Source organism: Mesoplodon mirus, assembly GCF_964341445.2.
Source record: "Mesoplodon mirus genome assembly, chromosome: 3".
Taxonomy (NCBI): Eukaryota; Metazoa; Chordata; class Mammalia; order Artiodactyla; family Ziphiidae; genus Mesoplodon; species Mesoplodon mirus.
In genome coordinates this window covers 43,552,625-43,580,113 of record NC_138978.1, presented here as the reverse complement: position 1 = coordinate 43,580,113, position 27,489 = coordinate 43,552,625, and the positions used below count along the sequence as shown (strand labels likewise).

The 27,489-nt window shown below is 47.2% G+C and overlaps 2 protein-coding genes across 5 annotated transcripts in view; both read left to right on the top strand.

The window, feature by feature from the left end:
* AGBL4 (AGBL carboxypeptidase 4) overlaps positions 1-27,489 on the top strand; it is a gene marked incomplete at both ends in the record, with an annotated part of 1,397,496 nt that overhangs the window by 1,139,741 nt on the left and 230,266 nt on the right. The gene's annotated exons all lie outside the window — the stretch shown is intronic.
* BEND5 (BEN domain containing 5) overlaps positions 1-27,489 on the top strand; it is a gene marked incomplete at its 5' end in the record, with an annotated part of 47,741 nt that overhangs the window by 889 nt on the left and 19,363 nt on the right. The window contains 2 exons of one of the 4 annotated variants that reach the window (XM_082615118.1): positions 14,451-14,584; positions 16,693-17,077. In XM_082615118.1, coding sequence (XP_082471244.1) covers positions 14,451-14,584; positions 16,693-17,077 — 519 coding nt within the window. Of the gene's footprint in view, positions 1-14,450; positions 14,585-16,610; positions 17,078-27,489 lie in introns of those variants that run through there. The other 3 variants (XM_082615119.1, XM_082615120.1, XM_082615121.1) reach the window with 3 other exon arrangements.

Below are 27,489 nucleotides of genomic sequence, written 5' to 3'. Positions count from 1 at the left end.
AAGGCTCTCTGAGTGAGAGCTGAGGCCCAGGAAAGAGTTTCTAGGTCAGGATAAGACCAGATCTCCCATTCCTGCTTTCCCAGGGCCCTGAGAAATAGGCAAGGCAGGTGGTCTCATCCCCATTTGACAGATGAGGATGCTGAGGTTCACTTGGTGGTAGGACTAGAAACCAGCCCTCTAGCCTCCTTCACCAGGTTCTTTCTGCCATTCGGAGGCACCTTTTCCTTTGTAAAGTCAGTGGATCCTCTTTCCCAGCTAGTTTTAGGAGGCTTGGGTACAGATATGAGTGGATGAGGAAAAGTATCATTTCCATTTTGGGGAGCAGCCTTTTAGCTGTTGCTGGTAAGGAGGGTGTACCTCAGAGTGGACAGAGACAGTAAACCACCCTGCCCTCTAGTTGGAAGAGAAGACCAGGGGTTAGGAGATATTGCTAGCATTTTGTAGTTTGAGACCTTTCCTATTTTTTCCAGCTTGCTTAGCTTTCCTTAAAAGATGAATTCAGCATGTATCATATTTAAATTTGGAAAATAAGGAAACTGTGGCTTGAAACAGAAGCGACTTTCCTAGGGTCCTATGGCAAATTAGCAGTAGCTTAGAGCTGTGATTCATGAAAAGTTCCTTTCCATCACCTCCTGTTGCCTCTAGAAAGTAGGTTTGCCAGAGTTGAGGAGTGAAAGAAGAACTGGAACCCGATGAGCACCTGGGGCCCTTTTGGACAGACTGTGTCCTGACCACCTCTCTGGCAAGCCCTGGGGCACAGTGGTATAGACCCCACGCAAAACACCTAGGCATGCCTGGGGCCAGAAGAACAGAATGAAGGCAAGTATGTAGAAAAGGGAAACCTTTGCAGCGGATTAGGTTTTATTTCATTTGTTTGCTTGCTTTTAATTACCTGAGGGAAGGGATTAGGAGATTTTTCCCCAAGAGTACAGTATAGGCCTGAGGAGGTTATAGGTAGGTTGTAACCTTGGCTTCCCCTTGGCTAGAAGAAGAGAAAGCATGCTCTTAATGATTCTGTTATACTCCTAGATCTGGAAGGGCCCTAGGAGAGGGGGAGTGATGTGGTCAGGAGTCAGTGGTAGGTAGGTGTTTTAGTGTGTAATAGCTGCTTTCCTCTTTTAGAGATTGTCCCTGCATCCACTTATTCATGCAGTAAACATCACCACTGTGCTTGGCTCTTCAGGCACCGCAGAGAGGCTGCTGAGGCAGATTGCAGCCCCCACAGACTCTGAGTTTGGAAACTGACAAAAGTCTTCTTCAGTAAGACACATGTAATTATCGGTGTAAGGACCATGAATCTTGAATCTATAGACTATTCATCCTCCAAGTTGGAATGTTGATAAATCTCTAGGGTTATTGAAAACAAACAATTAAAAACACACACACCCACAAACAGACCTAGACAACATCTGGAAATTGGCAGAGGAGATCCAGAGAAGAAGCGTGGCGCCGGTTTGAGCAAAGTGAGTTGAAAAGCACTTTCCTCCACCTCTCTTCAGGTTTTTTTCTTGAGAAGAGCAAGGGGAAAAAAAAGAAACAACTTGCCATTGACTAGGCCACATTTAGAATTCCAATCAGCTGGTTAGCTTTTAAATTGGAGCCACCGTCCTGGCCCCAGACCTGACTGGAAGGGCCAGGGTAGGTTTGGGAATTCATTTATCCTGGAAGAACTCTCCCATGTGTTTTGAAACCCCATCTTGGATGTGGTGGCTCTGAGAATTGCTTGCAGTGACTTTGTCTTAAGAGCTCATCTTCTGGCATCTCCTAGCTGTGAATACCACGGTGCTGTGGGACCAGATGTGAGGCGGCGAGCCCTCAAGCGGGAGGCAGAGATAGCTATGTTTTTGTGCATTAGCCATGAGTAATTAATCCCTCTCTGGCACCAAAAGCATAGTTTCAGGGGCAGTTTGGGGCCGCTTTATGGCTTTGGGTGAGAAGTGCAGTACTTTACTGTTTGCCCAGGCCAACCCAGAGCTGTCTTCAGGTGTACCTCTTCTTGTGTCCAGGAAATGTCAAAGCCAGCTGCTTTGGGACTTTGCATTTTCCAGCATATGCTGGTCTACATCACAGTTTCCATGTGTGTCAGACCCAGTATATAGCCTTGATTTCAGTTCAAGGGGAAAAAACAAACACACCTTTACTGACAGTCTTACTTTGTGCCTGTGCATTATCTCTGTTAGTCCTCCCCGGGACCCTGTTGGTAGAGTTTGGCGTTGTTACTATTTCCATTGTGTAGATGAGGACAACTGAGTCTCAGAGACTCCCCTCCAGCTGTGTAGCTAACAAGTGACAAAGCCAGACTTGAAACCGAGGTCTTCCAGTGCCAGGCCCCCACTTGGAAATCTCCTTTGTCAAGTAGCTGACGTTCTCGTCAGCCACACAGCAGGCTTGGAAGGAGTGAAAGGCAAGAGAAGAAGTGTCCGTGAAGCTGACAGTTCAAGTCAAGTTTTCGAGCCCAGGAACAGTTTTAGATGCTGAGTTTTCCAGCCCCTTCTGTTCTTCCTCTCTTACCAGCCTCCCTCCTACAGAGCACACGTGCTTTCCTCCCTGCTAAGTTGTCATTTTCCTCAGGAAATCTCAGAAGAGCTCCCATCCTCCATGGTCCACGTAACTCAAGATGTGGCTCACCTTTGGCTGTGGTCTCCTTCGTCACTCTCATTTATTTGCCAGACAGCGTGTTGAAAATGAGAACAACCCATTTGGAGAGCTTACCATTATCTAACTGCAATCCAGTCTGCTACTGGGGCTCATGGTATTGAATTTATGGGTTTTTTTGTGGGGCCAAAACTGGTTTTTCTCAGCTCAGAGTCTTAAAATTCTATGCCATTCTATCCAGGCACTTTGGCTATGTTATTATTATTCGGTGTGCTAAATTCCTTTTGTTGTCAAATGTCCCCCTCCGACTTCCTATACACCAGGCCCAGCGCTGTAATAAGCGAATGCTCCAGCGCACCAGCAGGTCTGAGGTCCTGGGACTGAAATGACAGCACAATCCAGGCAAAACAAAAGTTAACTTTTCAGGCCCTGCCATGTAGGGTTTCTGTCCAGGCAGAATGACAGAGAAGAAATGGGCATCATCCTCAGGGTGGGTGTAGTCTTAGGGCCCGATGTACATGCTAAATAGAGGTGGAAGCCAGGCACCAGGGCAGCACAGAGAAAGGACCCATTCTAGGTGGGCTTTGTGGTTTATCTTGTACATCTTTCCAACTCTACCACCACTGCCCACATCCAGGCGTGCACCAGCTCTTAGCTAAGCCAGCACAGCTGCCTTCTAATTGATCACCCTGCCTCAATCTGTTTTCCAAGTTGCTGTCAGAATAATCTTCCAAAATACAGTCTTAGTCAAGTCACTTCTCTCCTTAGAACCTTCTGTAGCTCCCTGTTGCCTACTGAATACAACTTAAGCTTCTCAGCCGGGGCGTTCATAGCAGCCCCGGACCAACCCCATTTCTCCAGCGTCCCCCAGGCCTGCAGTACTACATGCATCTTGAGAACACACCCTCAGGCACTCCTTTGAGCCAACCAGGATGGATTAATCATTGTGTGAGATGGGGCCTCTGCCCATGGAGCTCACCTTCAGTGGAGAAGGCAGACACGTGACATGCCTGCAGTCCCGTGAGCTGAGGACGAATGCCACAGAGGAGTGGACAGATGCGTTGGCAGCTCCCTGTTCCACCCTCAGTCCCCAGGGGAAACTCTCCTTCCTCGGAGCTCTCCTTTTACTCTGCTGTTCCTCACTTAGCTTAGCATTCTGTGTCTTGTTTTGGTTGGTCGTGAATAGGCCTGTCTTCCTACCAGCCAGTGAACTCCTCCAGGACAGGGACCTGCCTTCCTTCTCTCTGCATCCAGAGTGCCCAGCACATAGTCCCCTCCAGTCAGCCCAAGTGGAACTCACCAACTTGGGGAAGACAGGTGCATTTGTTATGCTTGGGGAGAAGAAGGAGGGAGGACAGGAACCCCTGTAGCAGCAACTTGTTTTTCAGAACAGAAACCTGCAGTGAGTTTTGGAGGTTTCCTTCAACTTTGTTCACCTGGAAAAAGTCAACATTCTTTATCACTCCCTTGACTAGAAGAAACCCCACACTTGGGGGAAATCGCTTCCAAAGCCACGTTCTTCTTGCTTTGGTAATTTTAGCTCATTCAGGGCTCAGGTCCCAGCTTGGCATTGTTGGTCCAAATGGATCACTTGCTCCAGAAATGCTTTGGAACTTCTACAAAGTTAGTAGTGAAGCAGGGGAGTAGCCGATTTCATATGCAAAGATTGTTGCATGTCATCAGTGGGAGACTGCCAACAAAAGGATTTTTTTTTTAAGCGAGTGAAAACTTTTAATTTAGGTTTTGACATGTTCTGCTGATGTACATTGGAGCGAAGACTGGAACTTGCCTGCTGTCATCTGTTGCAGATTCTACTGAAATGTTAACCATTTAAGGTCCCGTCTGATGTGATTTGTCATGTTTAAGAACCACATATTTGTTATGACTAAATAGTATGTGTTGCTGAGTATTTCAGAGTTCTGGTTCACAGGATGAAAGAAGAAATTGCCCCAGGCAAGCTGATGTCCTGCTCTTTTGTGTGTTTTCTTGTCATTCAAGAGCACACTGGTGTTTATTTTTAAAAACGCACCAGAAGAGTAGAATTCAAACTTAGATCTTTGACTTCAAGATTTATTCTCTTTCCACTGTGCCTACCTGCTTTGTCTTATAAGCTCCTTAGAGAGAGATGTGTGTACTCTTCATTTTAAAATGCTTACTGGAAAAGCATACATACCCTGAAGAGCTTTTCTCTGGTTCATTTAAGTTCCCCAGGTATTAAGTTACACTAGGTGGTCAGTCTTATACTGGAGGGAAATACAGGAGGAGGAATAGCCATTGTTTCTTGCCTTCAAGGACTCATTCACTAAATATTTATTAAGTACTCACCAGGCTCCAGGTTCAGTGCTAGGAATTACCATATACATACTCTGTCTCCATCCTTGTGAGATAAGGCTTCTTATTTTACCCTGGGGGAAGAGAGCTACTCAGACAATTGTTTAGTGGGTGCTGTAGGTGCCAGGCAGTGGGCTAAGGTCCTCCCATACACATGAAGCTTTTGGAGAACTGTGAGTCAGGTCAGTTAAAAAGTATGATGCCCAAACTAGGGTGGCAATGGTTGTGATGGCTCTGAGATGGATTAGGAAGGAGAATCCATAGGACTTGGGAACTGTCTGGTTGTGGTGACGTGTGTGATGATGATGTGGTGATCTGGGCTCTCCTCCCTCCATGGGGAGCATTAGAAAAGTAGTTGGTCGGAAGAGGAGATGATGAGGTTAGTCTGAGACAAGATGCATCTTGGGGGCCCATGGGATATCTGGGCAGATGCTCCAGGAGAGCGATTAGGCATATGGCCCAAGGTTCAGGAGAGTGCTCTGAAGTTGGGCTGAAGATCCCAATGTGGAAGTCATTAGCCATGGAAGTGGTGGTTTCACAGAGGGAGAGGGGGCAGAGTAAGCGAATCATGCAGAACTCTTTAGAACACCAGCTTTTAAGGGCACAGCTAAAGAAGAAGAGCCCGAAAAGGTGACTGGGGAGAAGCAGCCAGAGATGGACTAAGAATCAAGTGATAACCAGGAGAGATGGGTGTCCTGGAAATCAAATAAGAAGCGAGGTCTTTGTATCCCAGATCTAAGCCTGTTTTTGTTTCTTTTAACTACACAGCAACTACTTTTTCCTCTGAGCTCATTGGTGAGACATAGTAGGATAGGACAGCTAAATTTATAAGCAGGAGAAGAAAAGATTTGCATGGGATGATATTTTGGTAGTTTTGAATGTCTGCGTTTTGCCCCACTAGAAGAAGAATCAGACCTGTTCTTTGAGGTCCGGAAAGCAAAATTAGGTCCAGAGAGTGGAATTCAAAGCAGTTGGTGGGAGGAATATAATAATAGCAGAGAGAGTGGATGAACAGTGGAAAGGGCTTCTAAGCATAGTGATGCACTCCCTGTCAGGGGAGGTGGATATTCTGGAATGAAATCCTGTCCTATGGGAGAATTGGTTAAATGACCCCGTCCCCCAGGTTGCTTCCTTGAGTATCACGGAGGAGGATTTAGAGAGCTGAAAGAAGATAGGCTTTGAAGTGAGGCAGTCTGGATTCAAACTGTGACTCTGCTATTTACAAGCTGTGTGACCTTAGGGAGATTACTTCACTTCTCTGAGTTTCAGGTACTCAAATGTAATGTAGAGATGGTAACGAGTGACTTGCCCACTATGTTATTTAGCAAGGTAATATGGAAAAGTATCTGGCACATAGTAGGTGCTCATTAAATATAGGTAGCTGATAAGGACTATGGTGACTAAGCATTCTTGACAGAACAGCTTGCTTAGTCGTGGGTGCCACCATTTGTGGAAAGGAGCGATTTAGAGGACCAAGGAGAAGACAGGTTTAAAATTTAACTTGTGGGTGTTGTAAATCCTTGTGTGGCTTGACTTTAGCATGAAAGGCTTACCATCTCCCCCCATGTTTTGCCCCTCTGTGACCCTACGGTGGGGCCACTTATTACCCTGGCAGCAGCCTGGTGAAGCACATGAGGGTAGCTAGACAAATGAGTCAGAAGGATGAGGTTCCTAGTTTTGTTTGTGCCCTAGCCCTGTGCCAAGGCCAGTGAGGCCATGGGAGTGAAAGCAGGGAGACCTACTGAAACCTGGTTGGCACTTCTTCTCTCCCCTTTCGGATGGTCTCAGTAGGACATTTCTTCAAACGAGCCCACCTGGAGGGATTAGATCATCTGCTCTTGCCCGGCACTGCATAGAAGAGAAAGAGAAGTGGAATTCCCTGTGGCTGGCCAGTGGTCACACAGCTGGAAGGATCTCTTAAGGTTTTCTAGTCTAGTCCCTATGTTTTACAGAAAAGAAAGCTGAAAGAAAGTAACTGGTCACCCAGAGAGTGAGTTACAAAGCCAGGCCTCGAACCCATGTCTCTTGATTTCTTTCTGCTTTACCACAGCAGGGCACTCATCTTCATGTTGTCTTGGCTAGATACAATCCTTGAAACTTGAGAATTTTGTCTGCCTTGGATTTTCAAAAACAAACGCCACAGGCCAGAGAATGAGATATGCATGCCTTTTCTGTGGCATGTCTGTTTTTAATGCAAACATAAGACTTTGCAAGGTTTTTACACAGATGAAGAACTTTAAACTTGCATATAGATATTTTTTAAATAAGACAAAACCTATGTAAAACACTTTATGTTTAGCCTTTCAGAATTTCATCATAGCTAACAAGCCCACACCACATTAAACTCTGACATTGGATTCTTTTAGTTATCCAGCATGATTTTATGTAAAATGGGAGTCAAGACAGTACGTCTCCCATTTTAACTGTATTTCAAATTCTTCAGGGGTATCTTCACGTTTGAAGACAGAATTGCATTGGATTTCCTGTCCACCGGCCTCTTTTCTAAAACACTATTTGCTCTTTAACCATGCCTCCATTTTTTTTTCCAGTGGTAAGTTAAATGGGATGTTTCTCCCTCTCAGATTAATGACAAATACCAAGTTCTTCTATATTTTTGAAGAGCAGCGTCTACCATATTTTATGGCTTTGAATAGGGACTCTAGTTGGGGGTTATTTAGGGCTTGGTGGTCTTGATAAGCTTGGAGTTCAGGAGGTTGGTATCAAGTCATACTAAGTTCAATTTGGGAATTTATCACAGCATTCTCCTGGATGTAGGCAAAGGCTTGGGAAAAAAGCTGACACTTGGGAAATTATATTGACATACTCACCATTTTATATGTGCCTTCTAGTTCAGTTGAGGAAGTTACAGCAACTTGGTAATTTTTCTCTTGTTCCTATAGGATAATTAGATGATAGAACCAGGGCCCGAGTGACATGCAGGCCTGACTGGAAATTCTGGTTCTGATATTTAATAACTTTATGTCGTAGACAAGCCACCTCACTTCTTTGACCCTCAGTTTCTGCTTCAATAGAATCATTATGGGGATTAAATATATTGATGTTAGTAAAGAATTTGGCATGGGGCCTGGCACATAGTAGTTGCTTACTCAGTATTTGTTGAATAGATGAATACAGTTAGCTGACAACATAGTAGCTGGAAAGGAGGAGGAGAAAGTTGATGCCCAAATTTGGTGGTTTTCTTGCCCTGGAAACAAAAGAATCAGGAAGTTCGAATCAATGAAGTTTGTCTCTTCAGAGGATACATACTTATTTCTGTTTACACTAAAACTGATTACTTGGTCTTAAGCTTGGAGCAGTTGCAAAGGTGGGCTGACCAGAGAGGTGGGTTGACTCATCCTTTTGAGTCTACTGCTAATTTCTTCTGTGGTTTCCTGGAATGCAAAGCCAGAAGCATACTCCAAAGCCACATTAAAATGCTGCATGAAGTTACCTGCTGTCTTAGATGATCCACACCACCATTCACCTTCATTAATGTGACCAGTCAAGAGTTACAGCTTCTTGTCACCCTGTGTTCAGTCTCCTCCTCACACCTCATCCATCTTGCTTGCCATTGCCACATTAATCTTCCCCAAACATCTCTTACATCATGTCTCAATCTGTGTCGGGTACCTGCAGTGGTTCTCTTTGCCTTAGGATAAAAACCAATGACATAGCCCACAGGGGTAGCCTCACAGCCACTATTCACTGAACACCTGGGACAAGAAAGGCACTGTGCTTGGTGTTTTATATGCACTACCTTTTGGAAAACAGTTTATTATCCCCACTTTACAGATTATGAAAGTGAGACTCGGACAGGTGAAGTAGCTTGCCCAAGTTCCCACAGTTAGTATGTAGCAGAGCCAGAATTCCAAGCCAGGACTCCCTGATTGGAAAGACTGGGCTGCTTTTGTTAAATCCTGGGCCTCCCTCTCCCAACCAGTTCTTCTACTTTTTACGGTGACACTGAGTGTTCTGTAATCTTCTGTGGACTAGGTGCGGATGTGAGGCATCACCTTTAACTTGGGATTAGGATTAGGAAGGCCTGGAGGTTGGAGGTTTGCCCCCACATGTGCCAGCATCTCTCAGGAAGTCAAGCCTTCTCTTCTGGTTGGGATTCTTGGTACATCCTGGGTTGTAAGTATCCGAAAGACAAGGACCACTTAGCAGAGTGCTCAGCACAGAACAAGGGCTCAGTGAATGTCCAGTGACTGCAGAAAAGGACAAGTGGAGGCCTCAGATCTTCCTGAGCCCTCATCCAGGGAGCATGGTGCAGGGAGGAGAATGATGAGCATCAGGATGGAGCCAGCAGGTAGTTATCTCTCAGAGGAGCCTCAGGATCCCCCTGGCCAAGCACTGGGGCAGCCAGGATCCAGGCCAGAGGACATGTGATTCGAGGGACTGTCTGCTTCTGCTCCTTTCAGGAACTTACTTCTGTCACTCAGACCTTCCTGTACTGCTCAGCCTGCCCTTTCAAAGAACCCATTCAAACCCTGAGCCCTGGCCTACAGCCTAATTCGTTGTGCCCGGCGATAGTTACTCCTATCTGGGGACTTCCTGAGGCCAGAGGGGTGTGGCAGGAGAGCAGGAGTAAAGTGGTCTTCTGCTTTGAACTTCAGGCTGGGGAATTTAGATGTCCTTATCTAGAGCCATCATTCATTCGTTCAGCATCTATGAATATGGCTCAACCATATTTCAGGCATGTGTTTTTAGAGAGAATAGAGCATGGGCTTGGGGACAAAGGGATCTAGATCAAATCCTGGCTCTGTGCCTTCCCATCTGGGTGGCTTTAGGCCCTCTTTGAGTCTCATTTCTTGTTTTGTGGGAAAAAAATGCAGCTAATACTTGATTGCAGGGTCGTTGGGATGTATAGTAACATGTGAAGAGCCGTATAGTGGCATCTGGTCGGTAATAGACATTCTAAACGTGGTAGCCTATTTTTTAATTGAAGTGTAATTCACATAAGACAAAATTCACCATGTTAACCATTTTAAAGTGTGTACAATTCAGTGTTCTACAAACATCATCACTATCTAATTCCAGAAAATTTTCATCACTCAAAAAGAAATCCCTGTCACCCATTAAGTGGTCACTTCTCATTGCCCCTTTCCCCTATGTCCCTGGAAAACATTAATCTACTTTCTGTCTCTGTGGATATACCTATTCTGGACATTTCATATAAATGGAATCATATATTATGTGGCCTTTTTGTCTGGCTTCTTTCACTTAGCATAATGCTTTCAAGATTCATCCATGTTGTAGCAAGTATCAATACTTTATTTCTTTTAATGGCTGAATAATACTCCATTGCATGGATATACCACATTTTGTTTATCCATTCATCAGTTGATGGACAATTGGGTTGTTTCCACCTTTTGACTATTATGAATAATGTTGCTATGAACATTTGTGCACAAGTTTTTGGTGGACATGTTTTCATTTCTCTTGAGTATATACCTAAGAGTGGAACTGCTGGATCACATGGGTATTCTGTTTAACCTTTGGAGAAACTGCCAAACTGTTTTCCATAGTGGCTGCACCATTTTACATTCCCACCAGGAATGTATGAGGGTTCCAGTTTCTCCATATCCTCCCGACACTTGTTATGTTTATTCTCTGTTCTTTTCTTTTTTTGATTGTGGCCATCCTAGTGAGTATGAAGTATATCTGATAGTATTATTTTTGATTTACATTTCCCTAATGACTGATGATTTTGAGCACCTTTTCATATGCTTACTGGTATAGCCTCTTTTTATTATTCTTTCACTAAACATTTTTTTTGATGAGTCCCTATACTGTATGGCCAAGCCTGTGATATGGGCCCTGCCCTGTGGTTATCCACACTCCAGTGGGAAACGTAGACCTCAGAACAGGTGATTGCAACATAGTAAGAAAATAGGCTACAGAAAAGGTATGTATAAGGTGTAATGGGACCTTAGAGGAGCTGAGTGGAGGTTAGGTGGAGTTTGTCTAACAGAAGGGAAAAGAGTGGGCATTCCAGTTAGACGGAGGGGGCGTGGAGCTTTGGGTGTAGCCAGTGGGAGTTGGGCTCCTGTCATCATATGGGGAGTAAGGCTCTCTCAAGTGTCTCTCTTCCCAAGCCAGGTGGCTGAGTAGGTCTCCACCTCCAGGGGCAAGCCTGCAGCATGGGCCAGCCGCAGGCTCTGCTGAGCTTTGTCATCTGCTCTAAGTACCAGACTCTTGTTGCCTTCACGGCACGTATACTCAGCTGATTTGATCCCACTTGAGGTCAATATTCTCTCTCCCTTCCTGCAGAAAGAGATCAGTGATGCTCATTGACACAGCAGCTTGCCTGACTTCTCACACCTACCACGTAGCAGAACTGGACTTGGAATCCAGGCTGTCTGACTTTTCCACACCTGCAGGGTGAACCTCAGTTCTTCCTACCTTAGCATTCAAGGCCAGTTATTCTCCAAGCCCCAGTCCTCGTAACTTTCTTTCTCACCTTTTCTTCCTGCCTGTAACTGAACCATCTTTTGTAACCATTCCGGTCTAAATGTTTCTGCAATCTTTCTTTTTTGGTTTCTGTCCTTTACCCCTCTTCTTGCCGTCAGTAAATGGCTGTCCTTTTATGAACACTGACGGTCCAGGTGCTGTTCACTCCATTCAAGCTCTTAACACACAGAATTGATCATCTTCACTGCATCCTGGCAATGTGAGTAGGAATCATTTACTTCAAGTCACAGATTAGGAAACAGGATCAGAGAAGTAATTTAAGTTACTCAAGACCACCCTGTAAGTAAGGAGTCTAGTTCAAAGGGCCCTTCCTCTCAAACACCTGCCATGGTTACACTGACCAAAGTGATCTCCCTTGCCCCCCAAGATCCTATAGCAGTTACTTTCCCCTTATTCACATTCAGTATTTGAGATCTTATCTCAGTCTTATTTGAGGGCTTTTCTTTTTCGTGGGCTTTTGTGTCCCCTAACCAGGCGCTCATTCTCAGTGCCCCAGGGCCCCAGCCAGATCCTGCAAGTGTAAATTCTCAGTAAATGTTAAACGGAGGCATAGGAGGCAAAGCTCTGAACTCTGGTTGCACAGTCTGAGTTCTCATGCTATTCATGTTATGGCACTGACTTCTGTGACCTTGCACGATGATGTGCTCACCAGAATGGGAACCCTGCCTGTCTTGCTCCCCCTGTATCCCTGGGCCTGACTGTTGAATAGACGGATGCATGGATTTACCGTTTGGAACCTCATCTCCACTTTGAAAGGGTTAAATGAAATGATCTGAGGGTTGCTCCCGGTTGAAATATTGCCCAGTTTTGTGAGTCTGAACAACGGCTTCTCTCCATACCAGCATGATTCTCAGCTACAGAGCTTCAGCTCAGGGAGGCAGAGCATAGCTTGTCATTTCTAGTTCAGTGGCTACATCTCAAAATTTTGCCCTTGACCTTGCCAGACTGAAGACTAACCCAGGAGCTTTGCCTCAACACATTCAGAAGTCCTAACACCACCCTCTCATTCTCTATATCCCTTTCAGTTTCTCTCCCTCTTTTTTCACATGTGAAAACACCCACCCATCCTATTTCAGGATAATTTCATTTGGAACACCTTCTTTAGGTTTTATATTTTAGCAGCTTTTTGACTTAGAAGGAATGGACAGTGATTTATAGGAGGTGAGCTACTGCTCTTCTAGAAAGACCACGGTCCCTGCTGCTGTTCTTGCCTAACTCATTGGGTGTATTTTATAGGTACAAAGAGAACAAGAACTGGCCTTTTTGTGAAACTAGAAGCCTAGGATTGCTGCTCCACTAGTGGGAAAGGGCATTTTCATCTCTGATCAGGAGGGGTTGTTAACAAGACACCTCTTCTTTTTTTGGGCATTTCCCTTACACTAGATACCCTTCTTAAGGCATTCCTTTGTTTTTGTTTTTTTATTTTAATTGTATCTTTATCCACCTTATGCTTAGGGAAATAAAACGATTCTGAGCCCGTTGATAATACCAGTTTTTACATCCTGTTCATTGAGTGCCTAGTATGTACCAGCCATGCTGTGTGGTTAAGTGTGTGAAGCATTGTCGCTGTCGTCCCCACACTCCTTTATAGAGGAGACACCTGAGGTCATGCGGTTAAGACCTTGTTGCTCCCTGCTCGCACCCTGTCTCGGAAGAGCTGAGGTTCACGCTGAGGCCTCTCTGATACTGCAGTCCCACCCTTGACCAGCCGGGGCTCCATCCCTAAGATACATTTAGGAAGATTTGGCATCTGACTACATTCTGGAATAGTTAGGTGCTTACAAGCTTCCTTTTCAACTTTGCTAACAAGTTGTGAGGAGAGAAGCCTGGACTGGGGGAAGTGTAAGAGCATGTTCAACACACACACATACATGTGCACACACACACATAAAGACCCTGAGAGACTGAACTTAACCACTCCCTGGCCACATGCCACATCCAGCATTGGGCAACATGCTACAAACTACATTTAAGATATAGCATCAGTGGGAACCTTTGAGGAGTAAGAAATAGTAATTCCCAGAGTCCCCGTTCAGGCCCAGAAAACAGGACCTCAAAGTATTTACCACAAGGGCCAGTTCCAGAGCATGTTCGAGTTTCTACCTCTGGAACTGTCCTTGAATTTTTACTGTTGACATCTACAATGAGAGACAGATCTGGGAAGTAAAGTTTGAAATCTGTGCAAGAGAAAAATAATTCTCTTTCAGATTATCTGAAGTTGAGTTTAAAGAATAAGAAAGTGAGGAGAAGTAGTATCGCTTTGTATTTGTGTAGCACTTTTGTAGTTTGTAATGCACGTCAGTGTGTGTTGTTATCACACGTAAGCAGTGGTTGGATGGCAGAGGCCTGTTTCCCACTCCTGCCTCTTCCTCAGACTCACACCCTGGGCACGTGCCTTCCATCCTCACCTGTAAGATGAGAGAGAGTTGGGCCACTTGGTCACTGAGGCCCCCCAAACTCTGTCATTTCATTATCTGATACCAGTAAATGTTGCTAGTTCCTCTTCCTGTATCTGTCTTAACTCAGCCTGTCTTGTGTCTGGGCTGTGGGGAGGCTGTACCTCAGCTCCAGTTCAGGCTTTATCTCCATAAGAGCTATCATCCTTTCATGCTCATCAGTACCTGAGCGGGCAGGAACCCGCCAAGTTTTCCTGGGAGATCATTTGCTTAGAAATAGCTCAGTTGTTGAGGGATTCATGTGCTAGTTAAGTTAAAACCAGATAGCAATCTAAGGGCCATTTCAGTTCCAAGATTCTAGAATTCCATAAAAGGCCACCCTTGAAGATATACTTAGGGAAACCCCTCAGCAAATTCACTGGGCGCTATTTCAACGCTTTGTATGGTGGTGCCTTTAGCATATAGCCTTGATCCTAGGGTCTGATCTACACTGCTGCTACTAGGGGCCCTGCATGTCGCAGGGAATGAGTCTTGGGTTTGTTTGCTTTTCCTTTTTAACTGGTCTGGCCTCAGACATTCTCTAGTATTTGAGGTTATGGGCATTTTGAGCATTTTGACTCATAACAAACCTTATTCTCTTGATATGCATTTTAGAAGACAAATCTGACCTTGAAAACAGTGTGATGCAGAAGAAAATAAAAATCCCCAAACTTTCTCTCAATCATGTAGAAGAAGATGGGGAAGTTAAAGATTATGGGGAAGAAGATTTACAGCTTAGACACATCAAGGTAACAAAATCTCTCCTCTTCTTTGGAAGTGTGGGGCAGCCGTTTCAGATTTCTTATAGCTAAAGAATTCCAGTCTGGCCTCCTCTGCCCATGTAAATGCCCCCTGGTGTCACAGGCCATGACTTTTTCACGTTGGGAGAGGCTCGGGACAGCTAGCGTGAGTTTGCTCTGCTGGCTGACTTTCTAGGGAGCGCTGTCCTGTTTGTACCATCTGTGCAGTGTCATTGCTGCTAAGGGTTGGGAATGGTGCATTTCTATCCGGCCTCCAGCTCTGGAGCGGTCACTGCTAGGCTCCAGGAACATGGCTGCTCTCGGGCAGCAGTTCAGAGCCAGTCACTATCAGGCTGCCCCCAAACAGCTAAGGGTGGACTCACGAGGAGATGGGGTGCGCCAGGTTCAGACGAAGAGCTTAATGTGACCTTGGGTTGGAAGAAAACGTTCACGTGAGGTTGCATTTCCTTTGGTGTGCGCCCTAGCTGCTCTCCTCCAGCCTTCGCTTATAAGCCTGCCGAATATCTTGCTCAATAAGCCAGATGTTTTTTCTGTACGATGCGTGCCCTGGAGGAAGGGAGGAAGAAGAGGGAGGCCTTCTGCACTGACTGCAGTCTGCTTTTGGACACAGGCCAAGGACATCCCCAAAGCATAGTCCAAAAGATGCAGTTGACTTTAGTTCGTGCATTCATTGCACCCATGCTATGGGCCTTGGCCCTTTGCTGGTTCCTGGGGTCGTAGAGATTAGCCAGACATGGTCACTGCCCTTAGTGGTCTCACAGTGTAGTGATGCAGATGGATATCCAAAGTGACCATTACAATTTTAATGAATAAATTCATCTAGACTGCTAGCAGCCCTTTATCCCAGTGGATAAATGACAGGATAGGATTTTGTCGTGTAACCTAATCTCAGAGTCATGTTTTGTTTGTTTTTTTCCAAAATTTTCAGGAACTTACTGAGAGGTTAAGGCAGGCTTGAGCGGACACAGTTAAGTTGTCTGGAATCTGGTATCTCCAGTTGTCTGCATCTCCCACAGTGCCCCCGTCAGGAGAACTCCTATAGCCCTCCTGCACTGGGTGAAGAATTCAGTGGGTCCTGTAACTCCCACTTCCCCTCAGTGGGAGCTTTGTCCACTTGAGCTGGAATTGCCTCAGGCAGCTGAAACCCCAACCCCTGGGTAGTCCTAGATAATTCTCTTCTCACTAAACTGTCCTCTCTGTATCCACTTCTTGCTGAGCTCCAACTTGGCCAGAGTCCAAGGAGAAGCTAACAGATGTGGGGGAAGGAGCCCAGTGCTCTAAGTGGGGCTTCAGGTTCGGGGTCTGACTCTCTCTGGAGCTCACCGTGTGACCCTGAGTGTAGTCCTTCCCCTCTCTGAGCCTCAATTTCCTCACCTGTAAAATGAGGGAGTTAAACAGAAAGAACCTTCCAGTGCTAGCGTTCTTGGAACTTTTCAGTTACGTAAACATTTATCCAGCCCCTGCCAAGTGCCAGTTCTGAGTAGGCAGTGGAGAAACAGAAAATAAGACATGCTTCCTGCCCTAGATTAGAGTCCTTAGCATCCTTCCCAACTACAGCATTCTTGAGGAAAAGTCTACTTGGTGGAATGCCCTTTTTTTTTGTGGGGGGGAACAGTGGGGGGCATTTATGTTTTTGTTGTTGAAGAGATTTGAGTGATGCCTCCCCTGGGATGGCTAGGCCTGGCCTGATTTGTTACTGATTCTCCACAAACACACATTGAATACTCCCTGTGAGCAAATCACTGCCTGGGCCCTGTGGGTAGGGTGGGGGGCCGGGGAGTTGGGGAGGGCAGTCATGATATAATATGCACCCAAGAGGCAGAGTGATGGAACGGAAGAAGTGCTGGCCTGGGAAACCAGAGTCCTGCTTCTGCCACTAACTGACTGTGTGACTTCGGGTGAGACCCTTCCCCACTCTGGACCTCTGTTTCCCCATTTGTAAAGTGAAGGGCTTTGACTACGTGTCTGCACAAGTTTCTCCAAGCACTGATGTTCTGTGGTTCTGTGATTCTAGGATTGTCTGGGGAAATATTGAGCCGCAGCCCAAGAAAGTCCCAGCTGCCCTTGCCTGAACTGATTCTCGTTGTCCTACACAGAGACCCGAGGGGCGGAAGCCGAGTGAAGTGGCGCACAAGAGCATCGAGGCAGTGGTGGCCCGGCTGGAGAAGCAGAACGGCCTGAGCCTGGGCCACAGCACATGTCCGGAAGAGGTCTTCGTGGAGGCCTCCCCGGGCCCAGAGGACATGGACAGTCTGGAGGACGCCGGCGTGCCCCGGGCTCTGTACGAGGAGCTGCTGCGCAACTACCAGCAGCAGCAGGACGAGATGCGCCACCTCCAGCAGGAGCTGGAGCGGACTCGCAGGCAGCTGGTTCAGCAGGCTAAGAAGCTCAAGGAGTACGGGGCGCTGGTGTCCGAGATGAAGGAGCTCCGCGACCTCAACCGGAGGCTGCAGGATGTGCTGCTCCTGAGGCTGGGCAGCGGTGAGTGCTCCCGCCACGGGCCGCCTGCCACTCCCCGCGGGGGCATGGCGTGTGCCGCTCCCCTTCCGGGAGGGCACCGGGGACACGCAGGCCGAGCTTCCCTGAGGTGAGGGAAGGGCACAGTTACCCCAAGGGAGAGCCACTCCCCTCTCGGAGCGAATCTGACAGGAGCTTCGGCGTGCGGCAGCCTTAGCTATCCAGAGCACGGCGGGCAACGTCAAGAAATGGGGCTCAGAGAACGAGAGCTGGCAGCGTATTTGCCACCACTCGTTTACGCATCCATGTGGTAAGAGGCAGGACCAGGGGTAATAGGAAACCTCTCCAAGGGGTGTCAGGATAGTAAAGAGAGCTAGACAGCATCCTGGCAAATGTATTCCTTTAAGTCAGAAAGTGATCAGTGTCACAGGAGAGCCGTGGATAAGATGACAGGAGAGTTCAAAGGACGGAGCGGGGTTATTTGTAACTGAGGGAGACTTCGGGAAGGAGGTGGGCCTTGAAGGGTGGGCGGGCTTTCAAGGCACAAGAGGGAGCAGAGGGCAGCAGTCTCACTGGGGTGTTGAGAAGAGAGACGGCAACTGTAGTTTAAGAACAGGTGATTGAACGCCTTGAAAACTATACCAGCCTGGGGTGTCTGGACTTGTTTTGGTAGGAATGAGAAAAATTAAAAAGGTTTTGAGCAGAGAGGCACACGACCTTAGATTAATGTCAAGATGTATAAAACTCCTCAGGTTTGCTCATAGAAGAACTTGATAGGCTCTTATATTGCAACTGAATTTAACAAACTAGGTTTTTAGATATTCCCATCTGACGTGGTTTAGAAGCAGGAATCAAGGGAAATCTGAAAGGGAGCAGCTTTGCCGGCAGGGAGAAATGACTCCTTACCTGAGAGGAAAAGACAGAAATGCTGTTTCAGAACACAAGAATCCAGGACTGTAAAAAAATAGAGGCCAGTCAGTATTGAGCAAATCAGTATAACACAAGTTCATCGCCTCCACATTCCCTGAGGACGATCATTAATAAGCCTGCATCAGTGTTCTTTGCTTCAAAAAGGGAATAGACTAGTCTAGAGACACAAGTGCCATCCCCGAAGTTTAAATCAAATACAATTTTATACTCAAGAAGGAAGGTTTGTGTTATCTAGATAACAGATTGACATGTAAAGCCTCATTCCTCTTTGATGTTTAGATAAAAGTGCTACCTTACTTATATTTAAAAGTGCCTTTTACTACCTAGAGTATGTCCCCAAGGCAGTGCCTCAGTAGATCTTCAGGGTGGCCTAGGGAGTCGGTCGAGAGGCCTTTCCATGCCCTTGTTGCAGAGAAGGAAGCTGAGGTTGGGGCTTAGGCAGAGTCGCCTGGGGAGGCAGAGGCAGAGCTCACCTCCAACCGTATCCCCGACTCCTAGGCTAGTCGTGTCCCCACCCCCTGACTCCGCCTTGGCCGTTCTCCCAAATCATAGCCCCTAGAGGCGCACAGTGACACCAGAGGTCACATGTGGTGTGCAACGTAAAAACTTATTAATTTTTTTTATCAAAATAAAATCTCAAAGAGAAACCCTAACTATAAAAAAGTGTGAAAACTGTATTGATCTTGGAGTGGGGGTGGGAGGCGGGAGATAACTGAGATTTCCAGAGAGAAAAAGTGTTTCCTGGTCTTCGGATGAATAATTTTTATTTTCCTTGAACTCTGTATGCTGCGCCTTCTGTAAACTTCTTTGGGGTGGAGGGTGGGAGGGGAGCAAAGCATACTAACAACAAAAACTCTCCACGTCATTATTTCAACTCCCAGGGAAACTGCCTGTTCTGTATGATGATGACCTGAGTTTAAACTCCAGAAGCCACTCCTAACCCTCTGGGGCAGTAAGACACTGCATTTTGTATCAGCATGTTCCTCTTTAGTCTTAAGACACTTAGACAAACTTGGCCCCGACCATAGTTTCAGTGTCTTGATCATTCCAGGCACTCCCACCCCACAGGCCTTGAATGTCGTCTTGAGGGCCAATGGCTGGCTCTTCTCCGATCCGAGTCACTATCGTCATCACAGTGGGATGGACTGACTATAAATCGGCCCAAGACACAAGTATGCGTAAAGCAATCACCATGTACCGTGCGCTTTGCTCCAGGGACCACGGGTGTCCCAGAAAATCACACCTGCTGTCCATGACCTGTGAAAGCTTAAAGTCCATCGATTAGCACTTGTTAATCAGAGAATGATAATGTGCCAAGTTCTAAGATAAATCCACAAGAGTGTAATAAAAGGCTCCCTACTCTAAGGGGAGTTTGTATGTTTTCATGGATGTAGTCTAGTCTGGTCTAGTCTAGTCTTTGGAACCAGATAGGCCTGGATTCAAACCCAACTTCCCCACTTCCCAACTCTGTGGCTTTGGGAGCCTTCTTTCCTTGCGTTCTTCCCTCCTCCCTCCTTTCTTCCACAAATATTTACTGGTCTCTGCTGTGTGCCAGGCATTTTGCCTGGTGGTTAAAGTTCAGTACATTCAAGATACCGCCCTTGCCCACTCCCCTTGAGGAGCTCAAAGCTTGATACGGAGACAGCCACTGACACAGTGCCAGCACAGGGATAGAAGCTCTGCTGTGGGACAGCAGAGGAGCGGCATCCACCGAATTTGGGGGATCAGGGAAGAAAGCCTTCCTGAAGGAAGTGACTTCTAAGCTGGAGCCTGAAGGATGCATTTTTGTTATCCAGGCAGGGGTGAGTGGGTGGGAAGAGCAAGGAGCAATCTAGGCAGAGGGTACCTCTCTGAGACTTGGGTGTTCTCATCCGTAAAATGGAAATAATAATACCCCTCTCACAGCATAGGGATACACAGCATACTGTCTGGCATTCTGTTGATGCTGAATTACCATTAGCTCCTTTTTCATACCATTTATGAATGGCTATGAGGGAGGGGCTAAGACAGGGACTGATTTGGTTTTTAGCTCTTGACTCTCCTAACCAGTAATTGGCTGTATGACCTTGAGTAGGTTAACCAACTTCTCTGCCTCTCAAGGTCTTCTATTATAGAAGAGAAAAGGAGTTACATATGTATTTGTTCATTCAGTCAGTCAGCTCACGTTGACCACATGCTTTCTGAGCTTAGGAACTTGGGGAGATACAAAGAAGACTAAGACATTGGAAGCTGGGGAGGGCGTAGTGATGGAGGTAAACATGTAAGCATGTGATTGAAATGCAGTGTACCGAATTTTGGGGAAGGGGCTAACATTTGAAGGTGGAAGGCTCTCTGATTGAGTCTGGGAAAACACCCCCAAGAAACCTATAACAAGGCAGAGAAGAGCCAGAAAGGGACTGAAAGACCCTCTTTGATTCTCAGCAGCACATTCCACCCTGGAGTTGATGCGTGGCCTGGGCTGCACCATTCTTGCCCCCCCCCCCGCCCTGCCCCACCGCGCCTGGCTCAAGCATTGCTCTTAGAGGCCTCCCCTTGTGTATTTTCTCCCTTCCACCTTGCCAGGGGCCCCATCTCAAGGATCTTTGTCCATCTTGTGTGCTGGATCATCCACAGGTCAGGGATGCTCAGTTTTAAAAAGAATCATTGCTGACTTGCCCAGGCATTGGGATCCTACAGGCTGTAGATGGGAGAGGGCAGAGAACAAGAGCGTGACCTCTTGAGCCCGAGGGGCACCTCAGAGCGGCGAGCAGGTCCTCTGGCAGCCAGGAGTTGTAATGGTGCAGCTGGTGGAGGGTAGGAGCAGAAGGGTAGGAGCAGCAGCAAGGTGGTATAAGAAGATGTTTGAGAGACTTCGCTGGATGACTCACTTCTTCATCTGAGTGTTCGTTCTTTCATTCATTCCACAAATACACACAAGATGGATTTAACAGAAAAAATTCTCTAGAACATGGAGCCTTGGAGTTGTGAACAAGCTGAGAAAGGATATAGGGTGTTGCCCTCATGTTGCCGATGAGGAAACAAGCCCAGAAAGTGCCACAAGCCTATTCCCAGGGGTCTCCTGACAGCTGGTCCTGGGAGCCTCTCTCTGGGCCCTCGCCCACATGCCCTTCTTTAGCCCTTGGACTTCACTGTCACTGACATGGGGGTGACCCCCCAGCCTGATCCTCCCAAAGGACATCTCTCTGTAAAGTAGAACTTTCCTTTTGTATGATCTTAGCATGAGAGGCAGCCCTCTCTGATGGGAAGGAACCTCACTCTCTAACCCAGAGAGTCCCTTCGCTGGGAGCCTCTGTCATGGTGTCAAAATTAAAGGAAGAAGCATATGTAAAGAATAAAGCCCTGTGACCAGCATATTGTAAGTGTTCAACAAACACCAGTCTCTTTCTCCTTTTCTGCCCTTTCCCGTTTGCCTTCTCCCAGAGAAATAAGTGCTGAGGACACAAAAAGCATGAAGATCTTCTACTTTATAAAGTACAGATTTATTTGTGTGTATGTGCCTTCATTTATTCTTTCATTCATTCATCATTTATTAAGGGCATCCATTGTGCCAGGACTGTGTTAGGTGCTGGAAATATATTGATAGAAAGACAGTCCCTTTCTAAAACATTCACGAGCCTAGAGTGAGAGTGGTGTTTATTAAACCAGGGCTTGGCAGTCTCAGAGAATTCCAAGGGGATGAGGGGGAGCAGAACAGTGACAGCCACTTAGTTGCAAGGCTCTGGTATATGAGAAGGAGTAAACTCTAGCGTCTGTCTTGGTTTCCCCTCAGCCAGATTCCTTGCTCTTAGAGGTCAAAGACCGAGGCTTAGACATCACCCTCAGCTTTTAGCACTCTAAGTAACTCTTAGATAGTTAAAATCATTCCAGTGTGTTTCAGGTAACATTAGTTCAACTAAGGCTGGAAAGGGCTCTGTGAGTGACACAGAGGAGGAGACGGAATCCCTGCCTTCAAGATGCACACGCAGCCCGAGGCGGGGCGCAGCCCTGTACACCGGACAGAACAGAGCAAATGCTGTAGCTGCAGGGGGAGGCATATGATGGCTTTGGATTTTGTGTGTGCTTTGTAGGGAATGTAGGTGGAGATGATGAGCTCTGACCAGAAGAGGCATAGATAAGAAGAAGAATATCAGTAATTCACATGTACAAGACACTTCACAGGCTTCAAAGACCTTGACATTTTTATCTCATTGGACTATTCCGATAGCCTTACTGCAAGGCCAGGTAAGGATTATTATCTCCACTTGAGAGAGGAGAAGGCAAAAAGAAGAGATAATATATGTCCCTGTCGGCCAGATCACAAGCTAGTTGAAACTTTTGAAGGAGAAAGCCACTGTGGCCCGCAAATCTGCCTTGGCTCTTTAGAGCTGGGTTTCTGTCACCTCTGTTCTCCTCTGGGCTCGTGCCTTGTGTTCCGTCCAAGGTCCGTTAAAATACCAGCTTTGATCTTTAAAATCTTGTGCGGTCTGAGCTGGACTCTGAGCACAGGTCTCTGACAGTGCCTTTGAAAAGGCAGTTGACGTCAGCCAATGCCTCCTGCCGGCTCTCCCCTGTACTGGAGGCACCGTGGGCTTTGGCAGCAGATATTACTTGGGTTTGAATCTCGGCTCTCTTAATTCTTTAACTGTGCAGCTTCAAGCAAATGATTTAACCCTTCTTAGCCTCTGTTTTCTCCTCTGTAAAATGGATATCTTAATGCCTACCACATACAGGCCGGAGAGGATGGTCAGTGACTTAAGAGCCTGCATGGGCCCTGAGGCCAGAAATACTGGAGTTTTGAACCCTGGCTTTTCCGTAGTCTGATTTTGTTACCTTGGGCAGATTACTTAAAACTTCCTGGGCTGTAGTTTCCTCATCCAAAAAGCAAGGTCAATGGCAGTACCAACCTTTATGGTTCTTAAGAGAATTAAATGAGCAAATGCATGTAAAGACTTCTGCCCAGGGGCTGGCACATAGTAAGTGCTCAGTGGGTCCAGCATGAATTGACGTAGGATCATTTGAGGATTCGCATGAGATGATGTGTATATGATGCGTGGCACGCCGTAGGCAATCATTGTCCTACAGCAGAGCACAGATGTGGTTGTCTTGGCATATCTTAGTCTTTGGTCAACCCCTCCTGTCTCCTGGACATTGCTGCTTTCCCTTGTAAGTGCTCAGAAATCCTATTTGAATCATCTATTTTATAGGTATGCCTGGACTCGATCTCAAGCTCACCGGTCTATGGCTTATTGAACTCTCCCTCTTTTCCTGGGCAGAATTCCAGTCTTCCTATCTCCAGTCCTCAAGCACTCCTTTTGACCCCCTTGATTCTTCAGACATCACTGTTTATGGCTCAATTTTCTCTTTGTCACGGCTCTCCTTCTGGGGCCTGTTCCACTCAGAGCTCTTTTCCACCTCCTCCAGCCTTCAGTTCACTCTCCCCAATACACAGGAGTGCTCACAAAAGTTGGGCTTTGAGGTAGGGCTCAGAGGATGAGTGGTATCCCCGTGACCTAGGAGGTCCACAGCCTGCCACTCACTTACTGATAGAGTGGGGCCCAAACCGCTGTGCCCAGTGGGGCCCAAACCGCTGTGCCCAGGGCCTGCTAACCCCGGGTGGCAGGAAAAGGTCTAGCAGTGAGGACTGGAATTGTTTCTCTTAAAGGTATTGGCCATCTCCCACTTAGAAGGACTTTCTGCACTCTAGACTGAATCAACACATTAGCCACAGTTCATCCTAGATTGTTTCAAGAGCTGATTTCAGAGTGGCAGGATGGTCCAGGACCCTCCTTCCTCTTTTTCCCTAGCGTTCATTTTTCTGGGGCAGTGGGGAGGGGGCTGAGGGACAACTCCAGGCTGTCCCTTTTTTCCTGCTCGGGGAGCCGGGACATGCAGGAGTCGCTGGGCTTCTCTTCATTGCCAGAACAGGACTGTGCTTCTTTCCCACTTGAAACAGGGCTTTGCCTTGCTGGTCGTGGGCTTCGGTGTGGCTGTGTGGCAGGCTTGTTTTCCACTGGCTTTGCCAGTCAGAGCAGGTGGAGGTGGGAGAGATGGGAAAGGGCTCCTTATTAAGGGCAGTGGCTGGCCCCTCTGAACACCTGCTTTGAGCCTGCCGTTAGACGCTTTTCACACAGAAAACAACCTCAGCAGTAGATAGCATCGTCAGGTGAGGATGCGGGCTCAGAGAGAGGAAGTGAACGTGTCCAGATGACAGGAGAGCCTGATGGAGTTACGACAGAGGCTGGCTTATTCAGGAACCACAAGCGGTTTCTGACTGGACTGCGCAGAGGAGAAGTAAGTAGGAGGGAGAGACAAGGCTGCAGAGGCAGGTGAGAGCACCTAGAACTGCCCCGTGGCCCACAGGGGATCCTCCCCACTGGAGCGGCCTGGGGTTCAGTCCCTCAACCTCGGGGTCACCCTCTTCTTCTGAACCAAGCAGATCAAATCGTTGCTGCTCTGGAAGGGCTCATGGTCTGAAGGCAAGAGCCAGCAAAGCCAAAGCCACAGATTGACTTGCTTGGGAGATGTCAGCCGTATGGTGAAACTCTGCCCCCCCATAACTCCTGCCCACAGGTGCTCACCGTGCCCGTGGCAGCCCTTCAGGCTTCTGAGGGCAGCTCTTACGCCGCCCCACTTATTCCCACCACAACCCCCGCAGTCTTCCCACCCAGCCAGTTCTGGTCCATAGCCAAAGGCCATGTCACATGCACACAGTGCATGTGTGAGGCCTTCAGTGCCTGTCTGGCAGCCCAGGCCCATGCTGTTCTGCATATCCTTGCCATTTGGATGCTCCCTGGGTCCAGACAGTTGGGCGGGGAGGAAGGTGGAAGAACCATAGACGAAGAACCAGCCCAGCTTTGGCCACCAGCTGGCAGGGGGTAGGCTCAGAGCTCCTAGAGGTGAGATGAATCCTGGTGATACCCTCTCCTCCCAGCTGCCCCCCTGCATGATTGTGGATCTTCACGGACACCCTAGGAAGGTGAGAGAAGGTCAGAGATGCTGAGGGTCCCACAGAGTGGGCATTACGTGAGAAGCCCGTGCAGTCTGAAAACTGCAGTCAGCCAGAGAGGTGTAGGGAAAGAGCAAGTCTTTGGGAGTCTAGCAACCCTGAATTTTTTGACTTTCATCAAGTTACTTTACCTCTCTGAGCCTCTACAAAGATAATAAGATAGATTTTGCAAGACTGTCATGAGGATTAACCTGTTTCATTCAACACATGTTTAGTTTAATGAGTGTTCGTTGTGGGCCGGGGACGTCGTGCTGGGTGCTGGGGATATAGCCGTGACTGGGACGGCAGCTGTCCTCGGAGTTTCCGTCCTAACCAGGAAGATGGTAAACAAATAATAACTTGACACTGGGGTGTCAAGATTAAAAGGTTTAAATAATAGGTATTTCAATGTAAGGTACCAACAGAGAAGATGTTCAGCGAGTGTTGGTCACCTTTCCTTTTCAGGGAGAAGCAAACATGTCCTTTGAAATGGGCATCTGCAGTTCCTCACAGTGGGGAGGATACCTTGACCCCCACGACTGGGGATTTGGGCCAGCTCCTGCCACCCCTGTTTTCCTGGGCTTCTACCCCATGGAGAGGGGCTCTCTAGGTCCATTCCAGCTCTGCTCTGCAGTTCTGACTCCCCGAGGGACCAGCCCCACTGTGAGGGCATCCACATGAGCTGCAGGGCTTTTGTCCAATCCAGTACCTCTGGCCAGAACGGCCTCTCCTGCCTTTGCTCAGCAAAGCCTACCCCAGCCCTCACGCACAAAGGGCCCTCAGAAAACGGGGAGGGTTGGGGGAAGGACCCAAGGAGCTGTGGCTGATGGGGATGCCATCCCCCTGCCTGACCAGCCCTCCACCTTCCCTAGACCTTATCACCCATCAGGCTCCGGTCGGAGCGCACCTCTTCCCTAAAGCCTTCCACGATCCCGGAGCCAGTGGTGACCTCTCCCTCCCCAACCTGTGCAGGTCATCATGCTGCCCACTTGCTGGTCGGTCAGTGCGCCTCCATTTGCCTTCACCATATGAAGATAACTACCCCACCCCAGCCCTCCCAACCCGTTCCAGGCCCCAGCACAGAAGTTGGTGACCGTCCTGCTGAAGTCTTCCTAATCTCCTCCAGGTGTAGCACCCTGTCCTTTGCTTCTGTTCCCAAGTCTTTATCCTTACCCTTGTCAGGATGGTAATGACCTGTTGCCTATCTCTTTCCACTACTGGACTGCACATCACTCAAAGCCACCTAACCCAGGGCTGGCACTTGGTAGGTGCCTAGTAGGTTCTCACTGAAGGAATGAGACCACATTTGTCCCAGCTCTCACTGGAAGCACAACGGGGCCAAGAAACAGATGCGTAGCTACTGCAGCAGATGAGAGTGGCCGACGCCTTTTGAGAGGGGATGCTGGGGCCCACAGAGGGGGATCCACCTGCCACTGTCTCTTTCCAAGGCCTTTGTGTACTACCTCCTTCATTGCTACTAGCTGTTCCCATGCTCAGGTCCTTTCAACAAGTGTAATCATCTTTTTTTTTTTTTTTTGCCAAACCCAGTGTGCCTCTGTGCTGCAGTAGGGGCATGCTTTAAGTATTTTGACTTGATTCATTTTGCATTTAGGAAGAAACTAGAATTATACCTATAGCAGAGAAACTTCCTATTTACTTGCAGAAATGAATGGAAGGCTTTAATACTTTTTCAGAAAAAATCTAATATTATTAACCTTTTTTGTTTCAGCCGAAATCAGAAATGGTATTTAGTGTCCAAACATATATTTTGAAGATATAGGTGATTTTTAAGCCTCCTGGAAGTAACATAAGCATTAACTTTTTAGACAGGTTTTCAGGAAGAATAGCGTTAGTCCAGTTGAAGGTAGACAAGAACAGAGAATGGTGTAATTTCATTTATTTGTTGTGCCAGCAAACGTTTACCAAGCCTCTTACTGTGTGCCACGATTCCCATTTCATGGGAGAGGCCTCTGGGGCTTAAAAAAGTAAAGGAAATAATAGAACCAGGATTTACACCAGGTTTTCTAGCACTAAACCCAGTATTTGTCCATCAACTCACAGCTATTTGTATGCTGTGTAATAAGAGTTTTACGTGTTACATTCTCAGCTTGTCCAGAATTGGGACGTGCTGTATTTGTCTCTGGGTCCCCAGTGCCTCTTCCAGGGCTCCATCTTGGTCTGCAGTCAGGGATTGTGTGATGAATGGGCTCATGAATGACTGAATGAAAAGACAAGCACTATCTTTTATACTCTTTCAAAAGCTTTCTTTACCCAGCTGAGAGGTTTCTCTCCGTGGAAGGTATATTTTCTCCAAAATAAACCTGAAGTGGATCAAAAGCCTTTTTTTTTTTTTTTGATTCCTACTCTTCCCACAAGTGAAAAAAGTTCCTTTGTTACTTAAAATATCTGCACCAGATCGTGCAATGCCGTCTCTCAGCGCAAGTGCTTATTATTGTGGCTAATTTGGTCACGTATGTTTGAAGGAGAACAATGCCTCAGAAATTTTTAAAAGCAAAACAGCAATCTGAAGCGTTTGTTGTAA